The 19,792-nt window shown below is 41.6% G+C and overlaps 1 protein-coding gene across 3 annotated transcripts in view; it reads left to right on the top strand.

The window, feature by feature from the left end:
- The window catches only part of CNX5 (co-factor for nitrate, reductase and xanthine dehydrogenase 5), a 50,748-nt gene extending 44,198 nt beyond the window's left edge, over positions 1-6,550 (top strand). For 2 of the 3 annotated variants that reach the window (XM_087401421.1, XM_087401419.1), the window contains 2 exons: positions 5,572-5,691; positions 5,882-6,550. In XM_087401421.1, coding sequence (XP_087257547.1) covers positions 5,572-5,691; positions 5,882-6,238 — 477 coding nt within the window. In that variant the 3' untranslated portion in view covers positions 6,239-6,550. The remainder of the gene's footprint in view (positions 1-5,571; positions 5,692-5,881) is intronic. The other variant, XM_087401420.1, reaches the window with a different exon arrangement.
- Positions 6,551-19,792: the final 13,242 nt, after the last annotated feature.

The following is a 19,792-nucleotide window of genomic DNA, read 5'->3' as shown; positions in this document are numbered from 1 at the left end:
TAGGGCATGTGCCCAAGAGAAAAGAAAGAGAGGGGGCTGCCAAACGGGCAGCACCTCACATCAAAAGAAGAGAGGAGGGAACCTGGCTGATCTGCAGGAGCATAAGGCGGAACAGAGGACAGCAGCAGGGACCCAAGAGAAGAGGTGACACATGGTGGGGTTCTGCAGCAGCAAAGGCGCACACGTGCGGGGCAGGATCGGGGCCTGAAAAAGGACCTGTTGATGGCGGAACAGCTGCAGCAAATGGCAGCCTTGCAGCAGCCCAAAAGGGCCCGGTTAGGGCCCTTATAAAGGGCTGATTGGACCAGCCAACCAGGTCGGCCAGCAAGCAGACTGGTCGACCAGTCTGGTTGGCTAGGATGATGCTGGCTGGTCAGTTTGTATAGCAGGTCTTTGGGCCTATAAAAGGAGGGCCCTTCAGGCCCTCACAAATCATTCTCTCGAGCAGCCACTCAGGAGCAGTTTAGAGGAGCACATCAGCAATCTCTGGGCCTACAATCAGGAGGACAAAGACAGGCTGAGGAAGCTGCAGACCTAGCTCAAGGTGCTGCGCACCTAGGCTGATACCCAGGCAGTAAGATGGAGAGGATCATTCTAGCCGGAAAGTCTACAGAAGCTCGAGGTGGAGCATGCAGGCTCGATTCTAGAGATATCCGGCCGATAGTAGAAGTACCTTGTGGTAAGATCAGAGGACCACACCATTGGTGGGACTCTGGATCTCTCTCTTTTGTATTGTGTCCATAGCTTTGGACAGAAATATATTATTTTGGTGTTTTCTATATCTGGCTGGATCATTGCCTATTGATGAGTCTGCACATCTATGTGATGCACACAAGTTAAAGAAATTTGTGATTCCACACCCCACACACAGTGTGTGAGCTCTTGGGCTATTCTATCAGTCTTCAGATGTGTGTACCCTCTGTTGGTCCATTTCTAATAAAGGTATCACTGAATGATTCATCTTCTTGATACCATTCATCTGGAAGCCCCCCAATTTCCTTTCGAGCTGCATGTTCTTTAATCTCTTCCTGAATATCAGCTTTGTTGACCTTTGCATCAAACTCCACAATCACTTCTTGCTTGGCTGTCTGCACTTCTATTTGAACTAGATTCTTGACTGCAGAGACTAGTTCGGGGGTAGGGAGGGAAGCATTACATGACTTTACAACCTCATCAATGACTTCCTTCTTACCAGGCCCTTCCAAAACCTGAATTCTAGTTATAGCATCCGCCAATTGCATCCTCAGCTCTCTCACTTGATCCTGTAGGAAGCAAATATGTTCATGATACCCAATAATGGGTCAGTCAAAAAGACCACCTCGTTCATATATATGTGCATACGGGCTGCGACTGTGGCGCATCGGGCTCTGCTATTGGAGGTTGCTAGAGTAGTAGAGGGTGATTTTGAAGTGGAGGGTAGGTTGGGCCATTCTTTGCTGGCCATATCTCACGTTACCCCCTGGCTGAGCTTTGAGCTGAGGGTTCAGCCCAACTAGGGGTTCCTAATTCACAAGCCTGCCTACAACCTTGCTGGTGCATTAGCACTAGCAGTAGTACAATAGACTGTCTACTAGAGGGGGTACAGGAGGAGCGAACGGGAGCTACAGGAGGAGCAAACAGGAGGGCTATGGGAGCTACGAGAGGAGCAGACGGGAGAGCTACTGGTCAGCATGATGGAAGCAATGGTCGACGACGGGAGGTTCTGTGAGACTCACAAAAATGAGTTGAATGGGTGGAGCCTCTAAGGAGGGCATCTGCACACAACACAAGGACAACATGAACTGAGAGATGATGATGATGATGATTTTGCTACTGTCCTCTGGAGGCATACAAGAGTAGGTGTACCTTAAGGATCAGCATGAACTTGCTCTAGAAGTTGTTATGTATGTGCTCATGGCTTTGGTGTGTCCACTTTGTGAGAGGAGACTTAAATCTTCAGATGATGTGGTGAAATTTATCCTGCACCTATGAGTATGCTGCACTCTCTACAGAAGTATGCCGCTCTATGTCTAGGACCACTTGGTTCCAAATGCTCTTCCAGAGGTGGTGGGATCTGGTCCAAACATACATGACTGCTCTCTGTGTTTGTTGAGGAACTGGTTTTCCCTGATAAGGCTGCCAATTGGCTAATCTCTAGCTGCAAGGAAAGCAACCCTTTATGCCCGATTTTGTGCTGCTCATAGTAGCATAAGATTTTTCTGCTCTTTTCCCGAGAGTCTAGGAGTTGTGCTACAGGGATTCCCATAGCACTTCTATGCCTGTGGGCCACAAGAAGGGTTTTGACATACCATTTTTGAAACCAAGGCTTGATGGCGCCCATTTTTCTTGAGCGAAAGATTTTGCTTTTGGCCATTTTTAGTGTTCAAAAACTAACTTCCCAAGTCTAGGGAATCTATTGATCGATATATCTTGCACCTTACAAATACTCATGTGGCTTCTTTGAATGCATTTTAAATCAAGAGTTGAGCCACTTTGCTTTAGCTTAATTTGTGAGAACAAAGATAAGATAAGTGAAAGTCACTGGAGCTGTACTGGCAAGTTTGCACTAAGACTTCTTGATGGAAGACTGCAGTCAAGTGGCTACAATGTCCCTTTTGTAGTTCTCAAAGACAGAGTAAATGGTTCAAAGCCAGACACATCAAGCATATCATGTTAGGATTTCGAGCAATGGAGCAATGCACAAATGAAGAGCAAGATGTGCTCTCCGCGCGGGCGCACACGTGTGTTTGGGGGGGGGGGGGGGCGGACTGATTATGCCTTTTTTCATTCATATCATACTCCTGCTTCCCTGTGCAAGACTACGCACTTTCTTCAATGCAATGACCACAGGAATGGGAAACCAGGGCAAGGCAAAGGGTTTTATAGATAAGGGATTCTCCTCAAAGAGTTTTTCAAAAATGTGCATTATAAAAGGCAATCGGATAATATTTGCAGGTCTAAACTTGGATGGTACCTGGAACAATTCTAGAGCACAACTGGCTGAGGCTTGTGTTTCTCACTTTGCTTGACATTTTGGGCGAGCTGATTCTCCATCACAGGATATTATCTCTGCTTGACAAGAGCTCCTTCGTTATGTTGTTCCAATTCTTTCTCCGCCAACAAGACTTGCAGCTAGAATCTCCTTTCACGGAAAGAGACTTATCACATTGGAATATTATCTTTAGTATTGGGATGCCGTTTCACCTGTATTATTATGGTCAGCCCAAATGCCTGCCAGTTGGAAGAAAGGTTTGGTGAAGTCCCCAAAAAGCACTTATGTGAAGTCCCCAAAAAGCATTTATGTGAGTCCTTTGCGGATTGGAGACATTACTCTTATGTATGTCATCTATAAGCTGGTCGCTAAGATGATTGTGGCTCGGATCAAGGGGTTTGTGCACGATGGGTTGCATGTAGTTTTATTCCCCGCAGATATATTACTGATAATATTGCCAATGCCTATGTGGAGATAGAATATGCAAAGTATATTGAGCAAGATGTTCTCCTCTTACAGGTGGATATTGCTAGAGCCTTTGACACAGTTGAATGGGATTTCATCTCACAAACCATGAAGGTTTTGGGATTTGGGGGAAAAATGCATTATCTCATTTATTGATTTGAATGGGATTTCATCTCACAAACCATGAAGGTTTTGGGATTTGGGGAAAAATGCAGCATCTCATTTATTGGTTGCATCAAGACAGTCATTTTGCAGGCATCTTGGCAAGGGATATTACAGATCATTGAACTCTTTTTTCATATTTTCGGGAAGTTTGTCCCCTCAGTGCATTATTTTATGCCATCGCCACTCATCCCATGCTACAATATATGGATCCTTTGGTAGATACAGGTGCCTAGTCTGGAGATATATGGTCGTAGACCTTTGATTACGCAGCCATACGCGGATGATTCTTTTTTCTTACCGCAAAACACTGAAAGGGATCTTTCTTACCTCATGTGTGCATTATCTTTATATGATTTGTTTGTGTAAATTTTTAAAAATCTGAATTGATACCTTTCCATGCGAAAGCTTGGCATCAGGTATTATGGACTTAGGGCAATCGTTATATGATTGTCTTGCCTTCTTGTCATGTAATGATATCTTTAGATATTTGTAACTGCGTGTCCCTATTCTTGGGACTGTTCTTTTTAATAATGACAACTGGATTTCACCAAAAAAAAGTGTGCGTGCACACGTGCACGTGTGGGCGCATGTGCTTGTGCATTTGAGTGTGCGTGTGTGCATTCAGATCATGCTCCACTTTAGTTGAAGCTGCCATTTAGTGAAGTGTAGAATGACAGCCTGCTAGATAAAAAGGCTGCTTATTATACATAATAGTTATCTATTGCATGAGGCATACAATGACATGGTGCATGATGCCATTGCTCCTCTTTGGGCACACTGCCACATGTTGCTCCATTTTGCATTGTTGGTTTTCCCCCCTTGATGTTGACTATGCATGGGATTGCCTTTGTTACCCATATGCAGCACGTAATCTGAGTATGGCCAGAACTACATGTATACTCTTAGGGAGGATCTTGCCAAGGGTAAAAGCATTTGTCAGGGCTTGACATAAATCGGTCACTTTTGAGATTTATCTCATGTTGATGCTACTTGCCTATGTCAGGCTAGACATTTTTCACATGTAACGACCATGGGAGGGCTGAGAAGTGGGAAACCAAGGCTAGGCAGAGGGCTTTCATTGATAAGGGCTGCTCCTCCAAGGATTTTTGTAAAGGCTTGCACTATAAGAGGCAAAGTGATTTGCCGGGTAAAAAATGTGGATGGTACTTGGACCAATTCACGGGCGTAACTTGCTCAAGCGTGTGTTATTGGGCACTATGGACTCTATGGAAGGACCAAAAAACTCTAGGGTCTTTGATGATCCGTCCCTTGCCAAAGTATCCCTTCTTTTGGGCCTTTTTACTACAATCTTTCTTCAATTGTCTACATGCTTGGGATCTCGATTATCCTGCTTTGCTGTCGTATATTGAGATCTTTTGATGTTGTAGCTGCATGTCCCCTCCTTGGGGACTGCTTTCTGTAATACTAAAAAAAATAGATTTCACCAAAAAATGAAAAATGTGTGTGTGTGTGCGCACACACACACACACACACACTTCTTTTTTGTGAAATCCATTGAAGATAATATTACGTGCGCACAGTTTTTTGGGGGTGAAATCCAGATAATTGTATTAACCAAAAATGTATCCAAGAAGGAGAGCAATTACATCTTCAGAAAACTTGGCATATATGCCAGGTACTGAGAGTAATCTAACACACACACACACACATATATAGAGAGAGAGAGAGAAGTTCAGAGTGGATCTTCTTCGTAAGTAGGTTAATCTTCATTTGGACATGTTGTAACCAAAAGGTGGTGGTTGCAGGACTGCTTTAGCATAATTGCTATAATAGTATGAGCTCAGTAGAAGAAATTTTAATTGTAGAATCTGTAATCAGGCCTTTCACATCCTCATCTCTCTTGAGTAGGTTGGACAAGTTTTTGTGGTAGGTTCACATACGTATTGTAGTAGAAACGATCTTGGTCGCACTTGTCCTTTACTATAATTGCTAAGGGAGTGCTATTATAGGTGAAGCTCAGAAGCAGAAACGTGAATTGCAAAGTTTGTGGAGAGGCCTCTCAAATCAAAGCGGAGGATATTTGTGGTCTCGACTACGAAAGTTTCACAGGTGCTTCTGTTTCTGATAAGGTACGTTTGTGGGTGCTGTCTGTGGTCTTTTTAGGATGTGGATCTAAATGAGTGGAGGGATCTCAGTTCTCATCAGAGTTTGCAAGTAAAATCTTTATCATTTTTTTGTTTATTGAGAGTGTAGAATGGTCAAGGCTGCCTTAGAAGGCAGCACTGTACTGATACATTTGTTAGAATGATGTGGATGTAGGCCCCTGAACCTCTAAGTGTAATCCCTCATTCTGAGAGGATTTCAGCAAGGGATTATTATTCCTATCTGGCTGAGGGTAGACCTCATCTTCTCCTGGATGTCAGGGAGCCTCATCAGTATGCTATCAGTGCCCTTCCTAATTCTACGAATATCCCACTCGCATCTTTGAAAGAAAAGTTGCCTGAAGTTCAGGCAGCAGCAGGGACACTCCCAATTATCGTGCTATGCAGGAGGGGCAATGATTCGCAAATGGCTGTGGAATATCTACGAAAAAATGGTTCTTCTAATGCTGTTGATATTGTTGGAGGTTTGGAGTCTTGGTTCAAGGATATCGACCCACACTTTCCAATGTATTAGTGCTACTTTCTTCTCATAGAGAAATATCTTCATTTGTTCACAATTTTATCCAGGTGGTGTCCATACCGAGCACATCATTCACTCTTCTGGGCCTGTGAGCAAGGGGAAGCAACCAGTCATGCCACAAATGCTCTCCCGTTGTGTAAGCTAGGAGAAAAAGAGGAGAATGGATGCGCACCTTAGAGAAGCTTCAGGATTAACCTAGCATTGTAAGCCGTGTGTGATTTGACTTTGCCCTCTGTAATTTGACTCCAAAAGTGATCTTTTCATTTGTTGAGATCGTACTGAGAGGCTCAATGTCCACGTTCATCATGTCCTTTCTTGCTTGACACTCCTTCCAGCTGCTTCTGACATGAATAATGTCCACCTTACTAAATGCACAAAGAAGGCAGATGGCATGGAGGAAAGCACAGAAAGCATGGCAATGATTTGACACATCAAACAAAACTATACATGCAAAAAGAAACAAAAGACAGCATGGGAACAAGGTATTTTGTGTGTGTGTGTATGGGGGGGGGAGAGAGGCTAGGTACATACAAGCATAAAGTGCTAGTAGCTTTATGCCCTATTTGGGCTATTGATCTCTCGTAAATTTATAGACATGGCAGTAAGACGTATGTCTCACAAACTCCATGTACTGAAAAAGGGCATCAACTTTGGTATCTAATTTGCATATAGTGAATGCTCCCCAAGTGCTAGCCTTCGTAATGGTTGAGTCTGCCCTTCACCCCCGGAGTGCTAATAGAAACTCAGCACGAAGACTTTGTATAAATGGATGCTCAAAGTATGTGTGGGTGTGTGGGATTTGTATGTGTGAGAGCATATGTTTATACTATGGTCTACACCCACTGTTGGCTGCTGATGATGTCAGTGAGGATGTCATAGTAGCTAGTCTTTGCTATGCGAGATGGAGTTTATGGTTTTCAACTTGCTGATGACGTCAGTGAGGATGTCATAGTAGCTAGTCTTTGCTATGCATGATGGAGTTTATGGTTTTCAACCTTATGAGTGACTATCATGAGATTGAAATTGCACTATGTTGTGTTTTTAGAGGATGAGTTTAGGCATGTTCCTGGATTCATTTAGATATATGCTTCTACCCTATTAGCGGACATGCAAATTCCACCTTGTGAAGTTTTTGTCCATGCTGCGCTCTGTTGGTATTGCGATAATGCTTTTTATCTTAAGTCGTGTGTTGCCGTATCAGTTAGATATAGATGCTCGTCTGGGAGAGGCTAAAATGAAATCGTTTAGTCTTCACAAGAAGTTGTAGCTTGAATGAAGAGATTTTGGGCTACTTTTTGTTTAGCCTTCTGCTTTAGTGCTAGCCTTCGTCATGGCCGAGTCTGCCTACCCTTCACCTTTAGAGTGCTTTAGAAACTTAGTATGAAGACTTTGTATAAATGGATGCTCAAGTATGTGTGGGTGTGTGGATTTGTATGTGTGAGAGCATATGTTTATACTATGGTCTACACCCATTGTTGGGCGTTGATGACGTCATAGGGGATGTCATAGTAGCTAGTCCTTGCTATGCGTGATGGAGTTTATGGATTTCAACTTTATGAGTGACTATCATGAGATTGAAATTGCACACTGTTGTGTTTTTAGAGGATGAGTTTGGGCATATTCTTGGATTCATCTAGATATATATAATACTCCCCAAGGAAGGCCTACGCCAAAATTTGACTTTGTAAGTACTTGAAATCGATGGTAAAACTTGCATCAGATCAGGCTTAAAAATGCCAAAAACTGCGAATGATACCAAATGTTTTCGTTTATTGTGTATCATGCTCTCATTTACTGCCTAATACTTTATTTTACTATGTATCATGCTTGGGTTTGAGTTTAGTTGGATTCGCACTCTTATCGTAGCTTGTAAAGTTGAGGGAAACTTTGAAGCACGAGGCCTTAAAGACTTTGTGGTTGGTGCAATTTGGCTATTTGTCTCAGTGTTGGTGTAAATTGGCATAAATTGTAAATTCCATACGGTTACTGTTAGGGATCTAGGTCCTTGAGCTTATACCCATTAGACAAATTGAGCTGATTCAACTAGCAAGACATCTTCCATAAGGATCTTCTAACTTTTGTATTTATGGTACTGTTTTTAGTGATCATGGATTGTATGACCTAACGTAGTGGCAAACACATGTCATACAATTATTAAGGAACAATATTGAAAAAATGTTTGAAAGCGTCCGATTAAGGCCATAGAAAACTTCCACATTTAAAATGAGACTTTGCATGTGATTTTGAGCATGAAACTCAAAACAATTGAGTAAGTGGTGTTTGATGGAGTTGCATAAAGATATACACAAAAACTATGCATTCTCATGTTGCTCAACTCGTGTCACTTGTATAAACTCGCCAATGAATTAGGTTACTTGTTTCCTTTACAAGACATTGATAGGAAAATCAATCTAGAATCATCCAACTTAACTATTCAATAACAACTAATAGAAACAAGATGAATGTCATTCATGTGGCTTGCCCTAGATGGTGAGCGGAAAAGGGGGCGAATTGCAATCTTAGAGAGAGAGAGAGAGAGAGAGAGAGAAAGGGGGGGAGAAAAAAGTGGAGGATTTGAAGGGATGAAGAAGAAGAGGAGGAGGATATAGAGAGAGAGAGAGAGAGAGAGGAAAAGGTGGAGGATTTCATGGGATACTCACATGCTCCTCCAATCAATGCATGCCAAAAAAAAAGTTAACATAAAAATAACTAAATACTTGATTTTTGTCTTTGGAGGCCAAACAATTACTAAGGCCTACCCATTGGGGGGAGGCTAATGATACTTGGATGATTCTCTCAAAAACTATAACATGAGTTACATTGTGTGGATATGATGGCATTGGCCTTCAACCTTTGACTTCAACCATCAAGCAACATTTATTTAGGAATTTTACTTCTCTAGCCCAATACTCACTCTGGTGAAGCCAAGTCAACCAATGGATCGTTCATTTTGTTCACGGAAGCCCATGACTTGTTCTGTCATCCGGTTGAGCTCTAATGGGTGTCTAGACATGTAATCTTCCTTGGTAACATGCCCAAGTCTTTATCTCTCATCCATAAATTTTGAGATTCAAGACCCTCACTGCTATCATAAAGTCCAATGGGCCTAAATTGTTCATACCTACATGGAAATCTATAATGCCACTAGAGTGACTTGGCAAGTGTTTGGAAATTAAGTAAACCCCATTTGAGTAGATGGATAGGAAGTTAGAGGCAACCAATTGTTGTACATTGGAGGCCATCCTCAACCTCCTACAAGTCAATCAAATTAGATGAGTTTAGGGTCTAAATTTTATGTTCTATCCATTAGTGTTGATTTCCTTGATGGGATATCTCAAGGTGTATGCCCCAGGCACACCTTGGGTTCTATGTGTGTGTGCTAGAGGCACAGTTAGGTGCCCATAAGCACTGTTAGGTGGTGGTAGATGCCACATAGGATGATTACGAGATTCTAGGAGCTGATTGAGGAGATGATTGTGGAGCTTAGTGGCTCATGTAGAGGTGCCTACATATGGACCTCACCCTTCTTCATTCTATATGCATTCTCTTGTTTCGTGTTCAGCTTCATGCTTTCCTTTCACTTCTTCAACATGGTATCAGAGCACTATGATCCTCCTTGAGCCCATTTATGCCATGTCATCATCATCATCATCATCATCTTCTTCTTATGCCATTTTTCTCTTTCCTTTCAAAATTTTGTGTGAGCTTGTTCTCTACCTACAAGCAACCATTCCCAGAGCCCAATAAGACCAAGCATCCTTGAATATGGGCGACCTCCTGGCGGCAAGCAATTAGAAAAATATTCCCGCATATGCCCATGCTGATAGCTTCTTCGCTCGGCAAACTTTCACTCAATTCTGCCCAATGCCTCGACTATTCGACAATTCCTCTGAGCACGAGTTAGGCGACACTACAAGCAAGCTGTTGATGAAGTTTGAGCTCGTTTGGTTAAGCATTTGAGGAGAAACAGACAAAAAACCAGTCGACAATCAAGCTCTTAGCTATGGCAACGTGATGCGGCATTTCACCTTTCCTCTTCAATGGTTCTTCTCTGGTATACCAGCTTTATTTCTACCTAGAAAGCCCTCTTTTCTTTGCCTTGAAAAGTGAGATACAAGCCCTCCAAGATCAGGCCTCTGTTTTGGACAGTTTTGACAGTGTTGTGAATTTGGTGCTACATTAGATGCTACTTTGGCATTTTTGATATTTTAAAGTGTTGAATAACATCAGTACAATTGTGGCTACAACTCTCCTTTACGTTGCTATACCTGGATTTGCTTGGAATACTTTCATTTAGCCACCTCTATGAAGCATGCAAGTTGAAGTATCATTTCCACTATGATTTTTATTATGGAATTTGGTTACAAATCTTTGCTACACCAAATGCTTATACTTTGAAGCTTTTCAGCTTTTTCTAGCCGTGTAAGAGAGTAGACACTACCCAATTCTTAGGTTAGACCCTCTCATGGTTTCCTTATGCAAAATATGTGGAAAGCCAAATCACGAAGCAATGTTTTGTTATGCTACAATGGAAGAGAATGCCAACATGGCTTCCTTGTTGCAGATTGCCAAGATAATGGTTGCCAAGAAGGAAGCAACTACAAAACCAGAAACGACTAATTTACTTTCAATTGATGTGCCTCCACAAGATGAGGCCTCCTATGATGATTATGCTTTTTGAACCAGCTCCACATATGCTCCATATCTCTCTTTTATGTTGAGTCAAGGTACTCTACCTGGATAGTCCTCCAAAATGAATGGAATAAACTATTGTGTTCTTTGTAAACACCTCTGGTCACCATATGATGTAGGCCATGTGTATGTGTTTAACTCCATGGTACCTCCTGCAGACATTGTGTGCATGTACATGCAGGGAAGATAACCATTGGAGGGTCTTATATATCCCTTTGTTTGACTTCACACCCTTGGGAACCCTTGCTAGCATGAGATCCTAGCGATAGATTTATCCTTGACCACCATGAGATGGCTTGAGACACTATGTGACTAGATGTATCCTTGAAATAGCCTAAGGCATTCCCTTGAGGGGGGGTTTGATGGGATATCGCCCCAGGCACACCTTGGGTTCTATGTGTGTGTGCTAGAGGCACAGTTAGATGCCCATAAGCACTGTTAGGTGGTGGTAGATGCCACATAGGATGATTGAGAGATTCTAGGAGCTGATTGAGGAGATGATTGTGGAGCTTGGTGGCTCATGTAGAGATGCCTACAGATGGACCTCACCCTTCTTCATTCTATATGCATTCTCTTGTTTCGTGTTCAGCTTCATGCTTTCCTTTCACTTCTTCAACATTCCTAATATCTAGTGTTAGGTTATTACTCATCTTTGAGGCCCCTTACCTCACTAGTGTCTTCTTCTACATCTAATAAGGCTTTTATTTGAGTCTACTCTTGTGTGCTAACTAAAAAGTATTTTATTATAGGTTTAGAGAGGGGAGGGAAAGGACGGATCACATTATTTTTCTCACATTCGTAAATGATTAGTTGAGACTCACTTTTACCAATTGATATGTGATTTTCTTTCATGCATATGAGTTATGTTGCTTTGGCCATTGGAATTTAAATGTGAAATCAAGGAAAAACTAATAGCATATCCCACCTAAAGGGTTGAAATAATTGAGTTAAGCTAGGTGGAAGTAATTTTTTATGAATCAAGAATAAAGTCACCACATAGTGACCATGCTTAAGATCAACCGCTACCAGAAACCTTGTAGATAAGATAGTGTGGCAAACTTGACGTGGAGGCATTGCCACATGGGTACCAAAATCAATCTAGCAAAACCTAATGACAAAGCTTGCTTGGGATCATATAGGTATACCTACTAGAGGATATCTCAATTGAAAAAAAAATGCCTTGGAATTGAGGAAATAGACGGGTTTCTTACATCAAACTAGGAAGGTGACCCACTACTACCCATGCTTAATAGTGGACACCCATCAAGGATTGCTAAAATACCCATCCGGATCCAGATAAAATATGTATGATCCAAAAAGGTATAGGCTTAAGGTTGTAACTTTTGGGATAAGCCATAACTGCTGAACATGTAATCAGCACAAGGTGCGAGGAGGAGATCTGAAAAACACAAGGTGCAAGGAGGAGGGGATCTGAAAAACACACAGAGAATTATCTAAGTGAATGTGTTCTGAAAGTTATTGAAATCCGAATTACAATCTTATCATGCCTATCTGCTTGTTGGGTCTCTCTGATTATCTTTTCCTAAGTCTCTTAGTCCAAAATGAGAGAGAGAGAGAGAGAGAGTTTTTCTTGAGTATGTGTTAAGGATACTTTTGAGTAAGGTGAGAGATCCACGGAACGAAAATGCCGAGTACTCAACCCCGTTAACACTGGCGGTCTTGAACTCAATCAAGTTTAGCGATTGAAGGACTAGATGAATGCCACCCCCGCGCTGTTGCAATTGCAGAGGAGAATGCTATGCGATCTCACGAGAAATCAGCGCTCACACCTGCAGAGATCAAGGTTGATGTTGCGATTCAGCTGATTCCAAGAAGGCGCATGGAGAAAGAAGCAAACACAATCAAGGAGGCAACCCGAAAGACCAAAAAGCTTACTACTTGCCACCACAAGGGAATGGGGAAGTGGAGACGAGGCGAACAAGCTTCTGGTGCACATCTTGTACAAATTTGTCAAGAAGGCAACAGAGAAGGAGTCGGATGACTATCAGATGGAATTACAAGCACTATTCAACGGCGGTTTGTCAAACTAAAGTTACAACGATCGTTGTTCCAAAAACTCGAAAAAAAGCGAGTTTTGACATTTCCGATAATGGACATAACAGGTATGGTTTCGGAGTTAAGTGGGAAAAAATGTAAGAATGACAAAGCACATGCAGGATAATGAATGTCGGAGAACAGACATGACGAAGATTCCATTTCACAAAGAACACGTCTACAAGTTCGACTCCAAAGAGAGTGAACACTAACGGCAAAGCAATGAATAAAAAATCACTAGAGGTGAAATTGACCCTGAAATCCCACTATGGGACGAGAACCAGGTCCAAACGGCGTCCAGGGAGGACAACGAGACAAAGACCCCGAAAGATCAATACAACATTCAATCGGAGATTGTCGCGGAGCTGGGTTCGAAAGAGTGGAACAAACATTGAGGATATACCAGCCGACCTTCCTGTACTCTAGAATCCTGACAACATTGCTCTAGAAAACAAGTGACAAAGCAAGCCCATGAAATCGGACGAAAGATCTGACGAAGAAAGTGCAAAAGAAAATAATCAGAAATTTGATCAAAACCTAGACGAAGAAAGAGACACAGACACAAAGCCATAGCTAGAAATCAACAATCAGGGATATTACACAGTTCCAAACAGCCCAAGAGAGGAGGGTGAAGAACCAAACGGAGGAGCACTAGTCAGTCCACCGAGACTTCCACAACCACCGGTACCACCAATGGAGCACCCAAATGTGGCCCGTTTGAAATGTAAGTTTTCAGAATTTCGGGGGGAAACAAAAGGAAGATCCAGACAATCACGTGGCTTAATTTAAGACACGATGGCACGCAAGTGGCTTCAACACTTTGTTCCAAGACCAAGAAAAGCTCCAACAGTTCATTGGATTGCTTGTGGGAAAAGCAATGAGATGGTTCACCGCATATGGAGTGGCAAACTTTGCAACATACAATGAGCTCAAGACGTCATTTCTAGAAAGATTCAGAACGGAGAAGACTCCAAGTGATGTCCGAAAAAAGTTGAGGGAAATGAAACAGAAAAAGCTATCGGTGGAGGATTATGCTTAGCAATTTCTTAATTTGAATGTGAGACTCACACCCACGAAAAGACCAACACTAGAAACAATGGCAGAATATTTCTGCAAGGGACTTCAATCAAAAATCAAAAGCGTCGTTATTGGCGGGATGGCACTTTCAGCAGAGCAAATAATGGATTCAACACTCTCAGAGAGACAACCAAACACGCAGAAAGGAGAATTGGCACAACAAAGAAAAGAGGTCCGATTTTGGATCCAACACAAGCAATGATGACTCCGATGAAAAGAAGAAGAAGAAGGTACCAAAGAAATATAAAAAGGAAAAGGTAAAAGAAAAGAAACAGAAGTCAAAGTCGAAAAAGACCTCAAAATGGTAAGAAATAGCGAAACTGGTGGAGCAAAAACTCCAGAGTCTAGGAATGACAAAAAAACCAACCACAATTTCAGTGTGGTTTTCATATAAAGAATCACCCCAGAAAGGTGTGTTGGTATAATCCCAATGCACGGACAAATCAAGGCCAACAGCCACCATGAATCCCAACAATGGGAGCTAATGTGATCTCCAGTGGGGCGAATGCTGCAGAAGAAGCGCAACGGATGCAACAACAACTGCAACAAGGCAATTGGAATCAACAAAGAAAGTGGAACCAACAAAGAAATCGGGGTCCAAATTCCAAAGAATGTGGATATTGCTAGGCGTGAGAAGAGCACAAACCGGGACCAAACTTCCCATCATGGGTGTAGCATCGGTTGGAGAGGGGGTTGACAATCACAAGATACCCATCCCAAAACCAACAACAGAATCAACAGTAGCCTCAACCACTGCCACAAGCCAACGCGGTAATAATTCAAGAACTGCCAAAAATCCCACAGCAAGGAGGGACGTGCTTGGCAAGGAATCAGAAATGGGGATTAGATTTCATAGGTCTGATAAAGCCTACGACACAGATCACAAGGAATCACTACATTTTGGTGGCAACAAATTACTGCACTAAGTGGGTTGAGGCACAAGCACTTAGAGATAACTCCTCGATCAATATGACAAAATTCTTAAATCATCAGATTGTAACCCATTTTGGATGTTTGATTGAGTTGGTATCGGATCAGGGAGGCCACTTCTTGGGAAGGGTAGTAAAGAACTAACGATAATTCACATGATTGCACATAAAGTGGCATCAACATATCACCCACAATGTAATGGGAAGGCAGAAAGCACCAATAAAACAATTAAACACATTTTGAAAATGACAATGTCAAAAAACAAGAACTAGGATACCTAATTTGATTCAACTTTGTGGGTGGATCACAGCAAAAAAATTAGGTCCACAACAATCAGTGGAATTTTGCAAAGAGCAACTCGCATACCTCAAAGAAGATCAGATAAAAAGCCAATATACAACATAAATAATTCAGTCATGCAGACAGGCATGGGTGAGCAGGAACATAAAATATTGGTTGTTTAAAGAAGGGGACTGGGTTTTGATGTTCAACTCTAAGTTGGGAAATTCTTGAGCAAATTGATGTTAAGGTATGATGGCCCTTAAAATCATTGAGGATATTGGTCAGGGAACGTTCCGATTAAGGGATATGCATGGTTTTATCTTGCCCAAACTCGTAAATGGATTCTAACTCAAACCTTTTCTCAATCTGCAGAATACATACAATGGGTCAAAAATAGTCAGATCAGTTTGGAATGAATCCGACAAATCGGAGTTTGAGTCCGACAGTTTGGATCTGGTCAAAAATTGGAATCAGGCCTACATTTTGCATATGTCAGTCCGATATCTCAGGATTATAAAAGTTACCATCAGTACTCAAAAGGGTGACAGTGAGGGTTCGCACATGTGGAGGCTACCTTTCAAAAATTCGTGCTCCCATTGTGTAAATTCTCACAATCTCTATGATTTCATCCTTCAACGCAAGTCTATATTCCTGATTTCCGTCAATTGCATTGGAAACCACTCCAACTTCCTCAGCATGCGAGATGCATTACGTAATCTCCTTGAAGATGAAAAGGACCCTTTTGAGGAGAAAGCTCGAAGTAGTTTGACAAGCTTGAGAGTAGTCAGAATAGGATTTGACCCAAGCATGAAGAAGCTTAGAGTCACATGGGCAGCACGATTGTCACTGAGAAGTCAAGCCCCATGAAAATGATCAAACAACAAGAAGAACAAACCGTGGAGTCACCCATGAGCAATAAGAGTTGTCTTTAGATACTCCAGCTCACTTTATGGATTTTAAATTCAATTTAGATGATGGAATGATGCAAAATGCAATTTGGTTGCACAACATGCGACGACATTCATATCACAAGCTTCCATGGTGGACATGGGCAATAAATATATGGAAGCAAAAGAACAATTTCACCGTCTTAAGAGCACGGGGAATAATTTGACACGAAAAATGCCAATCACGCCAAAGTTAATTTTCAAGGTGTTCCAATTTTCGTGGGATCCAGAAGCCCTAATGAAACCTCCAAATAGATATGCAGACGAGATTATGATGAAAGAATTCAGCCCATGGGTTCACTCAAAGGGCTTTTTTCTAGTGAAAAATGCATAGGGAGAACAACGAAGGAGCAATGCTATTGGTTTCTAGAGAGGGTTTTGCTTCTGACAAAATATGATTATTTCTCCCTAAATAATTATGTGCTAATGCATTGCGCCAAAACTGGCCATGGAGTGAATTGGGCACATATTTTCACAGACAAGATTTTGGAGGAGATCACCAATAAGGACAAGAGGAGAAGCGTCCAACATAGCAAGCTTCGTTCGATCTTGTTTGCACTATTAATCTAGATTCCTAATGTCCTGGGCATGTCCCATTTGGGTTGAGTTCTTGGTTGTCCCTTTTGGGTTGTGTTCCTAGACTCCCTTTTTGGCTCAACAATGTTATGGCATGAATCACCCTTGCAGAGCTAGTAAACATGGCAATTTGTTATTGAGATGCAATGCGGTAATAGAAGATACCAAAAGATGAAAGAACCTATTGTTATAATGCAAACCAATCATAGATTATTTTTCGTTATAGTCAATATTGAGCTATCTTCTTTGCAAGTTGTTGCACTCTAGTGTATATCTTTTCTTCCCTAATGAGAATATAAACAATCCTCACTAATATGCTTTAAAAAATAAAGATTCATTTTCTTTACCACTCCATTTGTTCGTATTCGCAAAGTTTGCATTCTATCCATGAAGGTATCCCAAAGCTATTTGGCATCCATTCTCCTCATTGTCACAAATGCCAAACATTCATATGGCTAGTTGATTGGCTCATTTTCACAAAGTTTATAAAAGCTCACGCCATCATCTCACAAGAATGAGCTATGCACAGGAATAAAAAGAATACTAGCAATAGTAAGAGCAAGATATAAATGTAGTCTCGTAAAAGCACTCTAGCATAATAAACACTTTACCAAAAGTATGTGCCACAAAGAAAATGTGCTCGATATCAAGCAAATGGATGAGGGATGAAAGAAAATTTGATTCTCAAAGAAAGAAGACTAAAGGAAAACTTGAACATGTGATTGGGTGAATGAGCTTGTTTATGCAATACTACTAGAATGTACAAAGTGTTTGACTCTCTAAGAAAGGGCAGGAAAGTTTGTTTGGAGTGATTGCTTGAAGGGAACACTATGACAATGCATTGTTTGTATGTGAATAGGTAGCAAAGATTGTTGAAAGAAGATAGCACATGAATTCAAAGAAAGGCTTTTATTTTCTTTATAGAGATTGGAAAAGTTTTACATAGTAAACACCTCCACACCTCCCCATAAGTCTTTGTTCCCCGAGCAAAGCTCTATTGCCCTTGCCCGATGATGCACATTGGCATTCGAATGTTCCAATGACGATGGTGATGGTGGTGTTGCAAGGGAGTTGGGCATAGCGTGTCCAATGCGTTTTCCTACAATTGATTGGCAAACAATGCTTTGTTGTCCATTTGTACCCAAAGACGGGGTTCTTGCACTGCAGGCACAACCAAAGAAGTGGGTCCTTAATTCTCTTGAGGAGAGTTCCTTGGCATCAATTTTTTCGAGATGTCCTTTAAACTACCTTGCCCCCCCCCCCCCCCCCTCTCTCTCTCTCTCTCTCTCCCTCTCTCTCTCTCTCTCTCTCTCTCTCTCTCTCTCTCTCTCTCTCTCATTGTTCCCTCACTCTCTCTCTACCCTTCTCTCCCCTCTCTTTCTCCTACTCCCCACTAAGTTCCCTTATTTTCACCCTCCTAATTTCCCCCAATTTTTCATATTTCTTGCCTAATTTTCCCCCATATTTTTTCCTACCTTTTTCTAAAAATTTTCATGATTTTTATATTTTACCTGTTCGGGCACACTCATGTCCAAACTTTTGTACAATGGATAGGCAAATGGGTACTTGACGATGTCCCCTTGAAGTAGACACACCCAAAGAAGTGGGTTCTTGTGCAACAAACACACCCAAAGAAGTGCGCCCTTCATCGATTTCACGGAAGCACAAATCTTAACCCAAGATGATTTCATGTTGAGGGCCAACAAGAACAACATCTAGACATAATTAAGCCTAAGCTCAAGAGAAGTTTGATGCGCAAGGACCTGGTCAATGCCTCTAATTTATTTCCTTGCATGTTTGCAATCTTATCCTACATCACCTTCAGTAGTTTGGCCATTAGGCACATTTGACTATGCCCTCTCTACATGCTTCTTCCCACCTGCAATTTGTTTGGTTGTCTCTGCGTTCTCAGTTTGTTCATGACCTTAAAGGCCGCTTTCTTCTCAATTTACTGCACGGGTAGGGCACAAAGTCTACTAGCCGTGGCATCGTGTTCCTCTGTCTCCTCCACCATGTCTTCATGTCTTGAGAATACCTTGACCCTTCTATGCTAGTGATGGCTCCACTTCAAGCAAAATGTCATGTGCTTGCATGGATTCAACACTCTACACATTCTTCATGCCATCCGTAGGTCCATCCTCCCCAATTGCCAACGAAAGATTCATCGTCCACAAGGATTGAAATATGTTTGGTTGGGCCCTAGGCCTTATCCTAAGCAAATCTATTCAATGTCCAAATAAATACTAGTGCTTACTTCATGGTGCAATTTGGATCACGTACCACCATCTTGGATCAGAACGATCCGGATGAAAAACCACCTATATTGAAGATGGGTGCCAAAGGCCATTAATTATATATATGAAATTATGCTTAAGTACATGTATCAATGGATCTTTAAAAATGAATGCTTTGATTAATTAAATCATTAGTATGCACCTACTCATAGTGCTCGGGAAGAATAAAAGTATCACTTTCATTGGTCCAAAGTTTGGTGGAGTCTATTTCAAAGAAATCGCTACTGTGTTTTCTCACTGTCGCATGGGGACCATTGTAAATAGTTCTAAACCATTCTACATCAAGAATGAAAATACTAAATTGTCTGAAATCAACTTCATAGATTTCACGTATGGTTCCACAATAATCTAACTATCAAGAGTTTACAACAAATTTTTTTTAGTGAATGCATACTTTGTGAATGAGACACAATACTTGCTAGAGATCTACACTTCCTTTGGGCGCAAGGAGTTGTTTGCCTCACAATTGCTTGAAATATGTAAAGACGTGGGATATTTCCTCCACTAGCATTAATACAACATATTGTAAACATTCACCCTTTGGATTTCTAGATCAAACCTTTGACGTCCTTAGCTCTTTGCTTGGCAAGCACCCGCATCCCTCCAACTCAACCAGTTGGACACCTAGTGCGGATTGCTAGCATCAACTTAAGCGGATGTTAAAGAAGAAAAAGTGGAACTATTGCACCCATAGA

This window comes from Dipteris shenzhenensis, chromosome 30, assembly GCF_047967505.1.
Source record: "Dipteris shenzhenensis isolate YYH24624 ecotype China chromosome 30, Dip_SZ_1.0, whole genome shotgun sequence".
NCBI classification, from domain to species: Eukaryota; Viridiplantae; Streptophyta; class Polypodiopsida; order Gleicheniales; family Dipteridaceae; genus Dipteris; species Dipteris shenzhenensis.
This window is presented reverse-complemented; position numbering and strand designations above follow the sequence as displayed.